General features: G+C 40.8%; 1 protein-coding gene across 2 annotated transcripts; it reads right to left on the bottom strand.

The window, feature by feature from the left end:
- Positions 1 to 1,492: 1,492 nt before the first annotated feature.
- Positions 1,493 to 15,112, bottom strand: LOC119733132. 2 transcript variants are annotated; one of them, XM_038206708.1, is made up of 7 exons: positions 14,706 to 15,112; positions 11,125 to 11,239; positions 10,795 to 10,936; positions 8,999 to 9,188; positions 3,361 to 7,531; positions 2,583 to 2,672; positions 1,493 to 2,271 (listed from the first exon to the last, which is right to left on the bottom strand). In XM_038206708.1, the coding sequence occupies exons 2-7, from the start codon at positions 11,231 to 11,233 to the stop codon at positions 2,021 to 2,023; spliced, it is 4,953 nt and encodes a 1,650-aa protein (XP_038062636.1). In that variant the 5' UTR covers positions 11,234 to 11,239; positions 14,706 to 15,112; the 3' UTR covers positions 1,493 to 2,020. The 2 variants fall into 2 exon arrangements, with proteins under 2 accessions (XP_038062636.1, XP_038062637.1); XM_038206709.1 differs by lacking the exon at positions 14,706 to 15,112 and having other exon boundaries at positions 11,125 to 12,110.
- Between the last annotated feature and the right edge of the window lie 4,801 nt (positions 15,113 to 19,913).

Genomic DNA, 19,913 nt, shown 5'->3' with positions numbered 1-19,913 from the left:
TACATGTATATATAAACCACTACTTTTGGTAAAAAAAAAAGAATAAAATGAAAATTTAAACTTAAGTTTCAACTACAAATTAAATTTCAGATTTCAACTTAATGGCAAGCAAGTCGCTATAATGGACCGATCCGGCCTATCAATCAATTTTTGCGCGTTCACTCCATTTGACAAATCACAGCCATGATTGCGCAATCAAAAGTTGGACAAAAGTTTGACATGCATGTGCGTATATTTGGCACGCGCGGCAAAATTGTGCAGAATGGCATTGGAAAGGCTAGTACGCCTGTTATCCTCACAAACCTTTACGCAGTGGGCGTAGCTTAGTGGAAAGCTGGAATGGTCCATTGTATAGTACACGAGTCTTAAGTATACACTTCTTATAAACCATGTGTTCTATTGATTACACAATGCAAATGTTATATGTAATGAGTGAACACTAGAAAATAACAGTCAAAAATACTTTACTTAAGTACATGTACAGTTTTCTGTGATAAGTTATTATGTGGCAAAATGCCCAAGACAAGAACTACTAGATATGTGCTTTGGCAAGCTGTGCCCCCCCCCCCCCACCAGTTACAAAATTGTACTGTGACGATTGGGACCAATCTACACTCTTCCTGAATGTATGTCATCTCTTAAGAATTGACTATGAATTTCTAAAAGATTACTCATTTTGTTTGAATAAACAAATAAAAGAAAAATCTAAGCTTTACGTGTCAAACATTCTTCTTTCGTACCTTTTTTTCTTTAGATGTCAGAAATTGAAGTTAACTTCCTTTCAACTTCTTTATGATCACTACTTTTGTTAAAATAAATAAATAAAATGAAAATTTAAACTTAAGTATCAACTACAAATTAAATTTGTGTACGCAGTGTCAAACATGTCAAACATTCTTCTTTCGTACTTTTTGTTGTTGTAGATGTCAGAAATTGATGTTAACTTCCTTTCAACTCTTACATGCATATATAATATGGAAATTAAACTTTAGTTTCAACAACAAATTAAATTTCAGATTTCTACTTAATGGCAAGCAAGTCGCTATAATGGACCGATCCGGCCTATCAATTAAACTTTGCGCGTTCACCCATTTGACAAATCACAGCCATGATTGCGCAATCAAGTCAGACATGCGTGTGCGTATGATTGGCATGTGCGGCAAAATTGTGCAGAATGGCATTGGAAAGACTAGTACGCGTGTTAATGCTAACGAACATGTAAGCTTTACATGTCAAAACATTCTTCTTTTGTACTTTTTTTTCTTTAGATGTCAGAAATTGAAGTTAACTTCCTTTCAACTTCTTTATGATCACTACTTTTGTTAAAATAAATAAATAAAATGAAAATTTAAACTTAAGTATCAACTACAAATTAAATTTGTGTACGCAGTGTCAAACATGTCAAACATTCTTCTTTCGTACTTTTTGTTGTTGTAGATGTCAGAAATTGATGTTAACTTCCTTTCAACTCTTACATGCATATATAATATGGAAATTAAACTTTAGTTTCAACAACAAATTAAATTTCAGATTTCTACTTAATGGCAAGCAAGTCGCTATAATGGACCGATCCGGCCTATCAATTAAACTTTGCGCGTTCACCCATTTGACAAATCACAGCCATGATTGCGCAATCAAGTCAGACATGCGTGTGCGTATGATTGGCATGTGCGGCAAAATTGTGCAGAATGGCATTGGAAAGACTAGTACGCGTGTTAATGCTAACGAACATGTAAGCTTTACATGTCAAAACATTCTTCTTTTGTACTTTTTCTGTAGATGTCAGAAATTGATGTGAGGAACCAGGTCCGAAGAAGACGTCAGAAATTGATGTTAACTTCCTTTCAACTTCTATATGATCACTACTTTTGTTAAAATAAACAAATAAATAAATCTTTTACAACTTTTGTTTGCTTAAAAAAAATTACATGCAAAGAAAATGTGTAATCTCTTGTTGACAAATCTGTGCAATATTAGAACAAAGGGCCTTCTGTCTTTAAGTCTTTGTATTTTTCTTATTTTACCGGATCTGCAGAAAGCTCATTGGATCTTGTTTTCGGACCTGGTTCCTCACAAAGTCTTTTACGTTTCTCCAAGTACGATTCTTGAACAGCTGGGGTTCGGCATTCATCAATGCAGTGATGGGTCCCTTCCCGGGTACCTTCCGCATCCTCAGGAACATGCCCAAGTGTTTCACAACTGCTTTTTTTTCAGCACAAGTCCATGGCCTCTTTGTTTGCTGCTGTACAACAAGCTTTGTCCCATCTGCATCTGTAATGAAGTTTTTAAAAGTTTTTAAAAGTTTTTTCTTTCTCTACCCTCACCCATCAAGATGTTTGCATAAGACATTTGCTGCACTGACAAACCATGTCTCAGGTACTTGTTGGTTGTACCAATGACTTTGGTGTGGTCAAATACTACATTACTTGACTACATTATGCCGTCTTCAATATTTAGTGTCCCATACTTGACAGCTTGTTAAATACAGGTTTTGCAAAGCGGCTGTAAAAGTGTCATACATTATGGCGGCTCCAACTAGTGAGAAACTCTTTCCGATTTATTCTAAATTCCAATGTACGAACCTTTTGCTTCCTCATTCAGACTCATGGGTTCCTCAGGCTCATCATCTCCCTCATCACCTGACGATTCCGACATCGCATCTGTATCGTATTCTAAGAAAAACAAACACATAAACAAAAAACCTTAAATATGTATGTATAATAACATGTATATATTGTACCTTGGTCTTGATAACCTTCACATTCCATACAATTTCCTTTATTGTGTTTCCTTTATATTTTATTCATTTTTTTGCTGACCAATTTTGTAATTTAATCATTTAAACATAATTCAAACATTAAAATCTATACACACAAATTTTTAGAGGTAAGTTTGAGGTGCAATCCAGCTTGGTTTGTGTTCAGTTAAAGCAGGCATGGTATAAAACAAATTGAAAATGTTATGGTGTTCAAAGTAATAACTAAACACTGAAAGCTGCCAACATTTCAATTAGTAATAAAACAGCATTGTTAATAGAAAATTGAAAAATGTTATGGTGTTCAAAGTACTAACTAATTGGTATGACTTTCTATGGTGTGGGCCCTCTTTTTTATTTATTTAAATTTTTTCTGATTTGAATACAAATACACATGTACTAACAAAAAATTATTACAATAAAAATAAATGTGTGTTTTTTAATTTTACACACATTTATAATTTTTATTTTGTTTCCACCATCAGAACTGTTTTCTCTCAGCAAAAATTTGACATATAACTTAAGTTGGAAGAATGTCATACCTGCTAGTGGATCGAATCAACTCTTGTAATTTTTTAGTACATGTAGTGATATAAAAATCATACCTTCACTAGGGTCCAGTTCAACATCCTTCAGTCTTTTTCCAGCTAGTCCCTGCACATCACCTTTGTCCATCTTGAGAAGGACCTTTGACAGTTTGGCAACTTGAAGTGTTGACTCTGGCATGCGGTAGAACTCACGATGGGTTCTGACATCATGACCTAAGAAGCTCGCCAGCAGGTCGAGCTCGTTTTCCTGAAGATTCATTACTTGTGATACTGTAGCAATGTGTTTGCGAAGTCTTGTTGCACGAAGGAACTCAGGATTCTTAGCTTTGCACTTTGAAGCATGTTCTCTAAGAGTGTCAGTTCCCCTTATGTGTCCCAGTCCTCGCTGATTACTGAACAGGTACGCATTGCTGTCATCTATTCCTGCTTCATGTCTTCGGTTCATCAGTGTGTCAAGGGCTGTCTTAATCTCGGCAGTGAACAGCACTACAACGGTACGCAAACGCTTTCCAACAATCTCAACTCTCCAGAGCGCTTTACACAATGCCTTCTCAAGTGCTGATAAGGCCCCATCAACAACACATGTTGTGCCACTGGCACACTTGCTGTAATCACTCAAAGTCATTTTTGACACCTCTCCAGGGCGTTTCCGGTTGAAAACGATGATCTGAGTCAGAAGAAGTTCTGCTAATTCTGTCCAAGCTTTAGGAACATCTTTGTTTACAGCCTTCTGCAGCTCTCTATGTCTCACTGCAACATGATTCTTGATGTATTTTGATAACTGAACAACATCCTCAGTTAAGGGCAGTAGCTTTGGGTTGTTTCTCCTGGCTTCTTGCAAGGTTCTCAGCGCATGATGGCTAACTTCACCCTCCCAATTCAAGTTATACAACTGTACTACAGCTTTGCAATTCTTCTCAAGAGCTTTGTCCCCGGACAACAGGGCATCTCCTCGCAGAATTTCTGCACAAGACTTAAGGCTATGCCCTATTTTAAGAGCCAGGCTGGGAGTTGTATAAAGATTTGTATCTTCTTGGAATCCTGCTGTTCGTCTCGTTGCCTCTAGGACTTTGGTAAACTTCTCCGGACAAATAAGATCCGCTAACTGGGCTTCCGAATGCTCGGTTAATATTCGGTACTCTAACACCATTCTTGCCACCTCACGCAGCCGCTGTCTGATGTATCCTTCTTGATCTTTTGAATGGCCATGTTTTTTGGTCAGTTTCTCTGCAAACTTTCCAATCAGTTGGTCTGATCGCACAAGTCTTCCTATTGCGTCACTTTTCATGCTGGACAAGATCTCATGAGTACGCTTACTAACCCCAGGTATGCTTGGCAACAACATTCTACTAGCTGTTCGTAGTCCAGTTTTTCTTTTCTTTTTAGTTGGTTCTTCGTCATCTGCTGCCTGGCTGCATTTATGTTTCCATAAGTCACTTTGCGCAAAATAGCCAAAGCAGTTGGTACACGGCAAATAGTCCATAGAACTAACTGTATATGCCGGCCTATATACTACGATAAGACTACCTTTTCCCTCTTCAAGAACTTTGGCGTTATGAAGGAAGTTTCCATAGTTTCTCATCAGCGTCAAGTGCTTAGCCCGTTCCTTGGGGTCTTCTGTGGCGAGCCACTGTTGAACTTGTGGTTCGTCTTTGTGCACATCAGTAGCCAAATGGCGCGGCAACTTCTTCTGTGGAGTCATACAAAATGGACAGAACTGGGGCTTATCCCATCTACGTGCACCACCATCATTTGAAGTGGTCAGTACTTCAATGTCTGATGTACATGTATTAGATGAAGATGAGCTCGAGACCGCAGAATCTTGATGGTCAGTTGAACCTGAACATGTAGTCTTATCAACTTTGACATTGTTCACCACTCTCCATTTGCCTGAAGCTTCATTTTTAAAGCTACTCTCAGGGAGGTCCTCATTCCCATTCAGCATATCGGATTCCTTTTCATGCAGATGGTTACTCTGATGTTCAGAGTTGTTTGAGCTTATGACTTGTTTCCTTCCCCTAGTGACTGGAATCAGAGGTGAGCAAGCAGAATATGCATTTTCATCAACACTTTCATCAGTGGATTCAGGAAGATAATCCGAGTCAGAGCCGTCAGTGTCATCACAATCAGCATCACTAACATCAGGACCATGGAAAGAATCTTGATGGGGTGTTTGATGATTACCTGGCCAAATATTCTGAGTGTTGCGCTGTACAGCATTCCTTCTTTTCCCTGCAAGCGGAATAGGGTCATCTTCATGTTCTTCATCTGATGATTCTGGAACATAGCTGTCAGAATCTAAAAGGTAAGTATCTTTGTGGGGTTGGACAAAACCACTGCTCTTTTGTGTAGACATAGGATGATCATCTGACTTTGAGCTACTGACACAATTCCAAGTAGCCCAAACTGAATTTTCAAATCTGCCTGAAGATTGTGCCACAAAGCCACCAGCAGTATCATTCGAATTAACGACTCTGGGAGAATCATAGAAATTGCTGGCATCTATATGGGGACTTAAATATTCAGCTGACTTTGACAAGTTCCAGAGACTTCGGTTGCTACATACAGGGACTGAAGTGGAAAAAACTGTGTTGTCTGATCTGTCTGGTGATTCGGCAATAAAGCCTCCACCAAGATCACACATTTGGATATTCATCGTTGATTGGTAGGTGGTGCTGGGATTTACCTTGAGACTTGAGTCATCATCCGATGTATGCAAGCTCTGACAACATATGATTTGGTCTTGGATTATAGATGGGCCTACAGCACTGTCTGCTCTGCTTGGTGATTCTGTAATACAGCTTGTAGCAGGATCACAAAGTGTAACATCTGATGGAGTTCGGCAGGTGTTGCTGGCATCTACATGGGGACTGGAATGATCCGAGTAAGGCAAGCTCTGAAGACTTGTGCTTTGGTCTTGGATTAAAGTTAGGCCTACAGCACTGTCTGCTCTGCTTGGTGATTCTGTAATACAGCTTGTAGCAGAATCACAAAGTGTAACATCTGATGGAGTTTGGCAGGTGTTGCTAGCATCTACATGGGGACTGGAATGATCCGAGTAAGGCAAGCTCTGAAGACTTGTGCTTTGGTCTTGGATTAAAGTTGGGCCTACAGCACTGTCTGCTCTGCTTGGTGATTCTGTAATACAGCTTGTAGCAGGATCACAAAGTGTAACATCTGATGGAGTTTGGCAGGTGTTGCTAGCATCTACATGGGGACTGGAATGATCTGAGTAAGGCAAGCTCTGAAGACTTGTGCTTTGGTCTTGGATTAAAGTTGGGCCTACAGCACTGTCTGCTCTGCTTGGTGATTCTGTAATACAGCTTGTAGCAGAATCACAAAGTGTAACATCTGATGGAGTTTGGCAGGTGTTGCTGGCATCTACATGGGGACTGGAATGATCTGAGTAAGGCAAGCTCTGAAGACTTGTGCTTTGGTCTTGGATTAAAGTTGGGCCTACAGCACTGTCTGCTCTGCTTGGTGATTCTGTAATACAGCTTGTAGCAGGATCACAAAGTGTAACATCTGATGGAGTTTGGCAGGTGTTGATGGCATCTACATGGGGACTGGAATGATCTGAGTAAGGCAGGCTCTGAAGACTTGTGCTTTGGTCTGGGATTAAAGTTGGGCCTACAGCACTGTCTGCTCTGCTTGGTGATTCTGTAATACAGCTTGTAGCAGGATCACAAAGTGTAACATCTGATGGAGTTGGGCAGGTGTTGCTGGCATCTACATGGGAACTGGAATGATCTAAGTAAGGCAAGCTCTGAAGACTTGTGCTTTGGTCTTGGATTAAAGTTGGGCCTACAGCACTGTCTGCTCTGCTTGGTGATTCTGTAATACAGCTTGTAGCAGGATCACAAAGTGTAACATCTGATGGAGTTTGGCAGGTGTTGCTGGCATCTACATGGGGACTGGAATGATCTGAGTAAGGCAAGCTCTGAAGACTTGTGCTTTGGTTTTGGACTAAAGTTAGGCCTACAGCACTGTCTGCTCTGCTTGGTGATTCTGTAATACAGCTTGTAGCAGGATCACAAAGTGTAACATCTGATGGAGTTGGGCAGGTGTTGCTGGCAACTGCATGGACATTTAATTGAGTAGTCTGGAAACCTTGGTTGCACTTCAAAGGGATCAGAGTGGCACTTGATGCATTGTCTTCTCCACTTGTTGAATCTGCAGTGAAGCTATCCTTAGTGCAAAGTTTCTTTGAATCCAAACCATGGTTGGCCTAAAAAATAAAGAATGAAGAAAAACATGACAATTGATATATTTGAACATTTTGAAATGTGTGAAATGGGCTTGTGTACACATTCAAATAACCTAGCCAAGTATTAAAGGCTAATGATAGGGTTACTTTTGGTATTCCATTGAATTCAACTCGTTAGTATTTTTTCATGAGGTTTCAAAGTACTAATTACTCCATAATCAAAAGAACATGTACTTTGAAGCAATAAAAGGGGAACTTATTAAGAGGATGGGCTTGGGCCAGTGTACATGATGTATCAAGTTTCTTTCTTTTTTCTCCTTTGTTTTAACTGCCACAAGAATAAAAAAAAAAACAGCGTTGCTGTTGAAACCCCTCAGCTTGAGTTTGTTATTGTAGCCCATTGAATTACCAAAATTACCGCAAACTTACATTCCAAACCCAAATATCATATCTAACTGAAGTTATCATGCAGAAACCATTAACTCACCACGGTGACCTTGACCTTTGACCTTTTGACCCCAAAACCAATCCCAACTTGCCTGTACCCAAGGGCAAGCCCCTAGCTAAGTTAGACATTAAAATCTGATTTCTAACTGAATTTTCATCCAGAAACCATTTACCTTTAACTTACCACACTGACCTTGACCTTTGACCTTTGACCCCAAAACTAACCCCAACTTGCCTACTCCCAAGGGCAACCCCCTACCAAAGTTTGACACCAAAATCTGATTTCTAATTGAAGCTATCATCCTGAAACCATTTACCTTTAACTCACCAGGCTGACCTTGACCTTTGACCCCAAAACTAACCCCAACTTGCCTACTTCCAAGGGCAACCCCCTACCAAAGTTTGACACCAAAATCTGATTTCTAACTGAAGCTATCATCCTGAAACCATTTGCCTTTAACTCACCAGGCTGACCTTGACCTTTGACCTTTTGACCCCAAAACAAATCCCAACTTGCCTACTTCCAAGGGCAACCCCCTACCTACGTTAGACATTAAAATCTGATTTCTAACTGAAGTTATCATCCGGAAACCATTTACCTTTTAATCACTACACTGACCTTGACCTTGGACCTTTTGACCTCAAAACCAATCCCAACTTGTCTACTCCCAAGGGCAACCCCCTACGGAAGTTACAATCCCAAACAACATTTCTAACTCAAGTTATCATCCGGAAACTAAGCTACCCGGACGGACGGACGGACAGACGGACGTTCCAGCCAGACGGAATTGTGGGGTGATAGCATTGTGTTCCCATTATCCCTTTTTCTAAAGATTCCCTTCTGGGGTGAAAAAAGTGGGGTGATGTGTCCTGAAAGGAACATCACCCCACAAGGGTGGTATGGTCAGAACGCACTTACATACGGATGGACGGACGCCCTAGGCGATGACAATACCCCTCGAGCCGAAAAACTGCTTCAGTGATCTGTATTGACTAACACCCCCCCCCCCTCCAAATGGTTGAAAACAAATTGGTTCATACCTCTCGCCATGGAAAATCATCTGGTCCGTAATCATACCGAAGCTCTTGGCCGGCATCGATATGATGAAGCGCAAATAGGCAGAGATGCGGGCTATTGTCAATCACAATCTTTTTCATTTTACAGTTCGGTTGCTTTGGCTCATCATTGATGTAACGGGCTTGACAAGAATCTGGATGTGATGCATCAACCCTGTTAGAGGGGAAAAAAAATTAAAATTTGATTTGCAGTGAAAGGGAAATCATCATTTATTTAAGAGGAACTGCATATGTGCAAGATGGTTTGATTTTCTGTTTTTATTGGGGAGAGGGAGGGGATTGACCATTAGTGATACTTGTATTTAATCATTCTAAACCAATGAATCCGACATTCTGGCTAACTGACTTTTTCAGTTCAGTAGAGATAAGTTATCAAAGTTCTGGCACGAAAAAGCTACTAATATGACTCGTACACATTCCCAGTATTCATGGAAACCAGGCTTTTCCCTACAATATCAAACAAATTTGTGGCACCTTTTAAAAGGGAATAAACAAAGGGAGAAAACTAAACAAATTGGGAATGGTCATCAAATACTGAACAACATCTTAACTGTAAGTAAAGAGTGCCCAGCACTAATTTCCAGACCTTGTAATTAAATGTGCCCCCAAAAAACCTGGACAATTGACCTGCCCACATGAGAGAATGTGAGGCCTTATGATAAAGTCATGTTAAGTTAGGGGTGAAGCTGCTGTACGGAGAATTCGTGCCAAAGTCAATTTTAACGATATAGCTACACTAGTGATAAAAAATAACAGTACTCTGAACCTGAATGACATTGAAATCTACATGTCTGCATGGTGGGTATAAGTAAAGTGAAACACATATGATGGTACATAGCACAAAATGCAAATTCACCAGGAGTATGGCAAAGAATTGTCTGGAGGGTCATTCCATGCCAACTCAACAAATGGTGCACACCATCACCTCTTGGATTTTTTTCTTTTTGGTGTACTGAAAGATACTTAGAAGAAAAGCAAATTCTGAAAATTTGGGGTCTCTACGACTTTTCGTTCTTGCGCAACAGCATTTTGAAATTTGAGGTGGGCGGGGCCGGGCCAGGGCGAAAAGTGCATCGCGTCACGAATTTCAATGTTTAAAGGGCCATATATTTAAAACTACATTGTATACCCCCCAGACATTTCAAACTTGGTAATCTGGGCTATGTTTTGCAGTAGATTTAAAATATTTAAACAGAAAGAAAGTAGCTTGTTTCATTTTTAAGTTAGAGGGGCCCCAAAATGGCCCAAAACTCATCTTGACCAATGTTCAGGGGGGGGGGGGGGGGGGGGGGGGGGGGGGTGTAAGTCAAAAATTGGAAATATTTTTTTCACCAAATGTTTTTCCTGTAATAGCCCCCAATTAAAACTACTTTCATGTAAAATCTTACGGGGCCCCTCCAACTTAAAAATGAAACAAGCTACTTTCTTTCTGTTTAAATATTTTAAATCTACAGCAAAACATAGCCCAGATTACCAAGTTTGAATTGTCTGGGGGTATAGCTTTAAATATATGGCCCTTTAAACATTGAATTTCGTGACGCGACGCACTTTTCGCCCTGGCCCGGCCCCGCCCACCTCAAATTTCAAAATGCTGTTGTGCAAGAACGAAAAGTTGTAGAGACCCAAAATTTTCAGAATTTGCTTTTCTTCTAAGTATCTTTCAGTACACCAAAAAGAAAAAACTCCAAGAGGTGATGGTGTGCACCATTTGTTGAGTTGGCATGGAATGACCCTGGAACAACATGCATAAATGCACTTACCTGTAGTCCACACCATTGTGTTGATATATAAACTCATACATGTTGCTCGCCTCATCGTTGTCAACAACCTGACTGACTTGTCCCCTATATTCCAATAGGAAATCCCCTTGTTGAAATGGGGTTGTTGTGAAAAGCCCATACCCTGAAAAAAACAATTACAAGTCAGAAGAAATGTATTGTTATTATTATTTACTGGGCAATTTCACATCAAAAATACTTACGTACCGTCAGCTACAAAACCTACATCAGTATGTAGCGGCAAGCCCAAAATAGATTTTCTTTTTAATATAATCTTTTCTGAGGTACATGTAGTGACTCTCTTTAGCTTACCTATAATGTCATTGATGTATCGTTGTTGGAAACTCCTTTTATCAGTACCTGAACCACAGAACTGTTTTGCTTCAGCGAGCGGCGATATTCTTTTCCTCAGAAAAGGCATATTATTCTGTAATAGAGAATAGCGTAAGTTTTAAACCACCAAATTTCTTCGGAGCAGGAATCAACGCCTTAAGTCGGGGTTCTCCCCAGAACTTTGCAAACCTGTGGAACATTCTAAACCCAAACTTTGCAAGTTAAGGTGAAGCACACTAAATTTAAACAACAGCATCTGATATTCCTTACTTGATGTTTATGTTTGGATTTCAAAGCTCTTTTGCAATCCAGAGCATTTTAAATTGTTTTAATGCATGATTTTAAAGAAATTCTTGACTTTTCTTTTTTCCGGCCCCAAATTTGTGCATTTCAGCCTAAATTTGCATGCCAACAAATCATGCGCATCGGTCTGATATGCTAGCTTGTGCACGGGGAGAACCCTACATGTACATGATGAAGTAAGCCTTGGATAAACAAAGTCGTAATCATAAGTGCTTAGTCAAATCTCAAAAGTTAGCAAATTATAGTTATACATTATCATTAAAAAATAGTCAGGTTGCAGTAATTACTTAAAACGGTCCCCGTTCCGTAACGAAGCTACAGCTTGAGTTTTAACGAACGAATCGTTGTTTACACGGGACGTCAGAATAGTCAGAGTCTTTTGGTCTGGGAACCACAGTCTGGGAACCACAGTCTGCAGTGCATATCGAGGGCAGCGTCAGACTCCGACTATTCTGACGTCACATGTAAACAACGATTCGTTTGTTAAAACTCAAACTGTAGCTTCGGTACAGATCGGAACGGGGACCGTTTTCATCATTTTTGGCACCATCGGGATCGATTCAACCCTTATACTTGTTAGCGATTTGAACGTGAGTATGTCAAGAAGAACTGGGCATAGGTCTTGGGGTAGCCCCACTAGTGTGGCCGTCGGTATGCTGCGCTGAACCCAAGGCCACACACCGTGGTCCGCGCACTACTGAGGACGTTTTCATAAAATTTGCAGGGAATTTCTTACATATGGTTGTATTCTACGATGTCCCATCTATCACTTCTGGGATGCTTAGGTGTAATGATGTTCAATTTTCCGAGATATTCTTGAATCTTTCTGGAGCCCATATGCACTCGTGAAAAGTCCGGTGATGGCAGCCATTTTGAATGTGACAAGAGATGACCTCAAGCTGTGACGTCTCGTTTATGCAAATTGCTTGTTGAGCGCGCGAGGGCGCGAGTTGCAAATGCAACGGCTGTTTCCTGTACCATGCATTTATCGTCTGGGGGGCCCCGTGCACTGATCTCTATTCAGGATCTACGGCACAGGAAACAGCCGTCGCATTTGCAACTCGCGCCCTCGCTCGACAAGCAATTTGCATAAACGTGACGTCACAGCTTGAGGTCATCTCTTGTCACATTCAAAATGGCTGCCATCACCAGACGTTTCACGAGTGCATATGGGCTCCAGAAGGATTCAAGAATATCTCAGAAAATTGAACATCATTACACCCAAGCATCCCAGAAGTGATAGATGGGACATCGTAGAATAAAACCATATGTAAGAAATTCCCTGCAAATTTTATGAAAACGTCCTCAGTAGTGCGCGGACCACGGTGTGTGGCCTTGGGTTCAGCGCAACATACCGACGGCCACACTAGTGGGGCTTGTCTTGGGGTACAAATATACTGCGGTCGATCCAAAACTCAGAGGACAACATGCTGGCGTAATTCGTGTCGTATACAGCATGCTAAATTTGATATGCCTATCTATGGGTATTACGTTAATACCCATAGTTCTAGGGGTATGTCCCGGCTACAAAGTCCCAGGGCCGGGACTAGTATTGATATGTGCATAACAATAAACATTAATGAACCAAACAATCATAGAATTCCAGACGAAGGGGGTAACGTGAACAAATAAATTCACAATTCACATAAATTATGATTGATCATTGAAGTAACCTCAGGCTCAAGTAGTCCGAGTAACTTGGACCCAACTTATCGCCTTTTTTTAACATTTGGACATGGTCTGGCTATAGTGGGGTCCACGCTAATACCGCGACCTGGACAACACCGTCATGACCGTCCCAAAAACCAACATTTTCCAACAAAAAACATCAGATTTCACCTTCAAAACGGCCTCCAAATTACTAGATATGCCACCTGAGGTACAAGTAGACATCGATAATTAAGATGGTTGTACTGAAGTTAACTTACGATCCGGAAAAAAAGTGAAATTTTCCGTTCATTTCGGAGAGCTCCCCTCGCGATCTTGAACACGTTAAATTCCCGATCGTGTTTAATGTTTGAACGACGCGATTTCTTCTACATGCCCAGCGTACATTCGATGGTCCCCGTATCCCGAGTGCGATTCCGTTACCGAGCGCGCGCGATGCATCGATTATGATAATGAGTCACGTTTGTAAACACATACATGTGCATTTCGAACTGTAAAAGGGAATCGGGAACCAGCTTGAACTGGTATCCGCCATAAAAGCTGTGCTAGTTCCCGACCCCCTATTATCCTTTGAAATGCACATGTGTTAACAAATGTGATCCAGTCTACTCATTATCATAATCGATGCATCGCGCGCGCTCGGTAACGGAATCGCACTCGGGATACGGGGACCATCGAATGTACGCTGGGCATGTAGAAGAAATCGCGTCGTTCAAACATTAAACACGATCGGGAATTTAACGTGTTCAAGATCGCAAGGGGAGCTCTCCGAAATGAACGGAAAATTTCACTTTTTTTCCGGATCGTAAGTAAACTTCAGTACAACCATCTTAATTATCGATGTCTACTTGTACTTCAGGTGGCATATCTAGTAATTTGGAGGCCATTTTGAAGGTGAAATCTGATGTTTTTTGTTGGAAAATGTTGGTTTTTGGGATGGTCATGACGGTGTTGTCCAGGTCGCGGTATTAGCTTGGACCCCACTATCGCCAGACCATGTCCAAATGTTAAAAAAAGGCGATAAGTTGGGTCAAAGTTACTCGGACTAAGGCTCAAGAGTAATAATAATGTTCTTATGAACAGAAAGAATTCACTGAAAACTCACCGCAATTACTGTCACTTTGTGTCAGGATCACTGAATGACTGACGTTTACAATTTTACATGAATGCGGCCAGAATTGAAAACACAATAAGAAACGCCACCAAAATAAAAAGGACAATAACAGCAATAACTAATTTCCGTATGGATTTTTCAAGCGCAAGTATCTTCTCCCGATAGTTGGGATAACAATACATTACAGTGTCAGCCATTTCAAACTTTTAACAGAAATAGAAAGGAGACAGCAGATAAGCACGTGCTAAGTATAAACATGGAGGCATGGTACAAGTAGTAGGCCTACATGTATGATGTACATGTACATGTGCAACGTTAACGTTAGGGCGTGAACGGACAACATGAGCGTTTTTTACATTCGGTTTAACATGTCATTGTCAGTACTGGCAGAGGTTATTAAATTGTCTCGATGGTACAGGTCATTATCAAAAAAATGGTTTGCAATTACATAAACACAAAATGGATAGTTTCATACCTGGAAAAAATGAAAACTAGGATGCCACACCGATGTTTTCCATCCGAATTCAGTCGACCAAACGCGGACGGCGGTGATCCGTTACATGGCAGCCATGCAGTTTACGCGCGCTTAGTGGCAATTCGCTGCCACGAGAGGGCGTGCTTGAATTGTGCTTCATTCCCCGTATACAAATTTGTCACACGGAGGATACGGGGTGTATTGTTACACAAATAAATTCCGGTCAGTACTATCAAATCGTGGACGACGGCCGGATATTCAAGAGATTGATAGAGCGCCCTCTTGTGACTGTATATTTGCCAAAAATCCATCATTTACAACCGTGGACGTCCACGATAGCGATGCGTCCACGGTAGACGGTGTGAATTCCGGTGAGGGTCCACAATTGAAGGCTGTTACACACGCACCCCCACACACACACCCAAGTTTACGTTACATACCAAGTGTGGACTTTCCATTGCTTTCGTGTAGTTAAGAAAAACCAGTGAAAAAAACTCATTTTTCTCAAACTGTGAAAACTCTTTCAACCCAATTGTTTTTCTATGATTCCCTTTAGTGTTTCTCTTCATTCTGCTACGGATAAACCTAACCCAAAAATGCCTCTAAACCTGTTTTCCAGAAATGGGGAAACACTGTGTGGACTTGCCCAAGTCCGCACAGAGTCTCCTCTACCTGGTTTATGTGGACATCTTTTGTTCGGAAGTCCACACAGTGAATGTAATGCCTGTACGCCCACACACACACACCTGGCTAGGCCACCCAAACTTAGCATATGGGGTTTATGGGGTACCTCTTTTGTTTGACCCTAATCCCCTTCTTTTGTTCTCCTTTATCTCCTTAGAAATCGCAAAATACATAGCGTTACGGCTATGGGGTACTTCAATTTCTAAAGACAGACTTGCGAGGTACCATTGTCCCTATTTTTACCCTTTGTTCCCGGTACCCCATAAGTACCAATATGTAAGAGCCAGCCCACTCCCCTGTGCCACCGAATTTTGAACTTGTATGTTGCATAACAAAACAAATGTAAATAAATAATATGCAGGTGAACACTTCAGAAACAACATAGAGCTCCTTTTCACAGCCTCCCCTTCCCCCACCCCGGTGGCATCGCTTGGGGTTGAGGGTGGGGCGTGACCACCCACCAATAACTTGGCATTGTCGGTACAATCATTGTCACATGGGCAAAACTCATGTGTTTGCAAGCCGCAATGAATAATGGCCATATCCATTGTACTCTGATTGAAGTGCACCATCATTCCAATGATGTCCAGTCCTCCCCTCCCAGCTAGGCCGCGCCCCTTCCCTTGCCACCAAATTCAGATTTTGATTTCTGCATGTATTCACCTAAATTACTATTGTAAATAGATATCAATTTACAAGTGAAGCTTTCATAATCTACACCAACAGGCGTACCTATCTCACAGCCCAACCCCTGCCATCCCTCTCCTACTCAAGTGCTCATCATGAGCAACTATACCCCCCCCTCCCAAATAATTGTACTGAATATGTATTATTGTTAAGGTTATATAATGCCTTGCGGAAATTCCACATATTTACATGCACTATGTAGGTTTGGCATTTTTTTGTCATAGTGGGAGTGGTTTGGAATATCTGGAAAGCGCAGGGGGGGTTGCAATATGGATACATGTACATGGTACATGTACATAATGCTGATTTTTTTTAATCAAAATTGCATTTATTTTAATATTTTCAATACAGAGAAGTGATATGGCGATTACGAGAGTATATAACTCATACTTTTTTATTAAAATATATGTACTTTAAAACAACTATCACTCTAGTGAAAACTCAAAATGGCCTCTATTCTGATTGATTGAATTGAACGTGTAAATATGGTCAGATCAAGCACATATAAAGTCAAATATAGTACCATTATGGGTGCTGCTATGCCCTCCAAAATCGTAATTTCGTATTCAGCATGACATTTTGAGTCTTTTCCAAACTGTCATCAGCAGTCAACATGGCCACACTTCTGTGGTGCATACATTGTTACATGGCAAGCAATCTAAATGTATTGGTGCTTATAAATTACAGGGTTTTTTGTATACAAACAGGGGATGTTTGATAATGTGTTAATTAAAAAAAATCAACTTCCCCACCGAACCACAAGTGCTTACAGATTTTAACCCTTTCTGGCGGGTATTTGTTTTTTTTCTGAAAGGGAGGGGTACAGCACACTGTGATCCCATGTTGATTTGCATATACTTTGACCGATTTTCCTACAACCGATTTGGCAGGAAAATATTGGTTGACCATTACTCTATAATATGACATTCTTGGTTCTATTGCTGTTACCACTAGAGGTGTTTTATATATATTTTTCCAAACTCTTGTCTAGATAACATTTTGGGCATAATTTCTGTATTTGTGTGTAAACATCCATCCCAGTCAAGCAATTGTATTGCTTGAACAAGAGTTTGGAAAAATATGCTCTGCAATTGATTCATGTAATAACTATCAGAAACGTATACAGATACGTATACAAACGTATACAGAAACGTGGTACAGATTGAAAGGTGAAAATTACATGCGCTTCTCGCACCAATGGCGGCCACATTACAAACTGAGCATGAATTGTTGTTAATTAAAAAGCCATAAAATTCAGTCACAGAATAATACTTCCGTGATAAGCTTTGAAAATGGAAGCATTTTTGACTTAAGTTTATGAGCACCGATGTCTTTACAACGGTTGCCATGGTAATAATAAGCACACTACAGAAGTGTATTTGGTGCCACACAATTGCATGTTGATCAGACAAATACAAATTTGGAGGACACTTCCACTAAAAAAATACTTCAGACAATAAACTACATGTATATAGCCAAGTTAAGTCAGAGTGAAATTCATGCAATAAAATTGATGCTGTGTTCTCTCGGAGCTTTTACTGGAGTGATCGTTGTTTTAAAGTACGTGTATTTCAATATAAACATATAAGCGTTTTTTTTTATCTTTTCCGTTTTGAAAATAATAAAATACATTTTATTAACCACACCTTTTACTGTAATTCCAAAGTAACTTGCAATATAAACACATGTGAACTGCATACATGCATGTGTCCAGATCACCCTTCCCACCCCCACCCACCCCTGAGACTTACACACCCCTTCTCCTCCTCGCTTTTTGGATATTTCAAGCTGCCCCGTGCTGTAAAAAAGCCACCTTACATAATTCAGACTTTCCCCAAGGCCATATGCATGTATGTGATGAACAAAATTGTTGATTTGTTGGGGGGAGGGCGTGGTTCTCTTTGAGCTTTTAGAGAGGGGGTGGCAGGGGAAAGGGCTATCTGTGAGACGGCTGTTGGTGTAAATCGTAAAAGGTTCACTTTCAAATTGATATCTATTATTTACAATTTAATTTAGGCAAATACATGCAAATATCTAAATCTGAATTTGATGGCAAAGGAAGGGGCGGGGCCTAGCTGGTAGGGGAGGACTAGACATCATTTGAATAATTGTGCACTTCAATCAGAGGACAATGGATATGGCCATTATTCATTGCGGCTTGCAATCACATGAGTTTTGCCCATGTGACAATGATTGTACCGACAATGCTAAGTTATTGGTTGGTGGTCACACCCAACCCTCAACCCCAAGCAATGCCCCGGGGCGGGGGAAGGGGAGGCTGTGAAAAGGAACTCTATGTTATTTCTAAAGTGTTCACTTGCATATTATTTATTTACATTTGTTTTGTTATGCAACATACACGTTCAAAATTCGGTGGCACAGGGGAAGCGGGCGGGGCCCAGCCAGGTGTGTGTCAGTGTTGTAGGTCTCGAGACCGGTCTCGGTCTCGAGACCGGTCTCGAGACCACTTTTTGCTGGTCTCGGTCTCGGTCTCGGTCTCGGTACCCTGTGGTCTCGGTCTCGGTCTCGGTCTCGGACCACGGCGGTCTCGATATTTTGCTGGTCTCGACATCGAGACCGGCAAATATTTCCCATTGTGTACAATATATACATTGCACAAATTTATTCGATTAACCGTATTCGTTCGAGATCATTTATCACGATAAACAGATAGCAAATAGTTTTAGAAAACTTGCAGTACGTGGAGAAAACCTCGCTTTTGGTTGTGTGAGCTTGCACGCAGCGATCTTGTGTGTGCTTGTGCCATCGGCTTCATGCGCGCACCATGAGTTCAATAAAAATTGGGAGCGAGTTCCTAGCTACGACCAAAACACGAACTACTCGTTGTGAATGGTAAACAGGTGCATGGCGCGTGGTGCAAACAGGAGCATTCACTACAGTACGAGTTCGCTAGAGTAGCACGATAAAATAAAGTTTTCGCTGTTTTTTTTTTACAATTTACGCAAGATGTCCAGTAATTCTGCTGTGATAAGATTTGGTTTAAGGACCATAAAGAGATCATGGACGCCAAAGCAGGTAACAAGAAATATTCTGCAGTTTGCATTTTCTGCTCAACCACAAATCGAATCACGGAGAGATCGGGGACAAGTGCCCATAAAGCCAAGTAAGTAACACAAATTAACATTATTTAAATTTTCATTATTATGATTAAGAACACCCCCAATAACAATGCATGACCATAGTCATAGAGCAAGGACCAGATTCACCATCAAAATAATTTGAACCCAATCAATTATTAAATCTGAATCATGATGTCAACTTATGTTATTAATAAGGTAGTGGATATTTTGCCGGAGGTAACGCCGGCAAACTAACGTTTACTAAAGGTTTGCCGGCGGCAATCCATATCAACAGGGGGGCGCTGTACTCTTTCATTACGGACACACTCTCGCAAAATGTGGTCCAGCAGCTTTCTATACAAAAACCTCGTTGTCTTGGGGTTTTGTACGTAAACCTTATCAGTCAGCCGATCACGCTCAATTGACTTCGGCCAAACCGCAGTCCCATCATAAGAAATAAGTTAACAATGTTATCCGAACCATTTTTTTCCGAGAGTGTGTCTCTAATGGTTGATGGGCTTTTAAAAAGAACTTTTGCATATGGGAAAGACACTTTGGAAACATCCAATCAGTTTGAATATGCTTCATGAATTTCTGAATAAACGAGCACATTTTTAACAGTATTTAATTACCATTATTTTTCGGTGTGGTGGTGGTGGGGGGGGTGGCTGTGGGGGGGGGGTGGGCTGGGCTAAACAGAAGATATATCAGAATGGCGCAATAAGACCAACAGCGGGCGCAATAAATCTGATTAGGG

The sequence above is a fragment of the Patiria miniata genome, unplaced genomic scaffold (genome assembly GCF_015706575.1).
Source record: "Patiria miniata isolate m_02_andy unplaced genomic scaffold, ASM1570657v1 HiC_scaffold_25, whole genome shotgun sequence".
Classification (NCBI taxonomy): domain Eukaryota; kingdom Metazoa; phylum Echinodermata; class Asteroidea; order Valvatida; family Asterinidae; genus Patiria; species Patiria miniata.
Note: the sequence above shows the minus strand (reverse complement) of the source record. Positions and strands in the feature narration are given on the sequence as shown.

Coding starts and splice junctions, on each gene's coding strand:
- LOC119733132 (XM_038206708.1), bottom strand. CDS start 11,233: ATGCCTTTTCTGAGGAAAAGAATATCGCCGCTCGCTGAAGCAAAACAG. Junction 2,673..3,360: donor TGAACTGGACCCTAGTGAAG/GTATGATTTTTA, acceptor TGTTTTTCTTAG/AATACGATACAGATGCGATG. Junction 2,272..2,582: donor TCTGAATGAGGAAGCAAAAG/GTTCGTACATTG, acceptor ACTTCATTACAG/ATGCAGATGGGACAAAGCTT.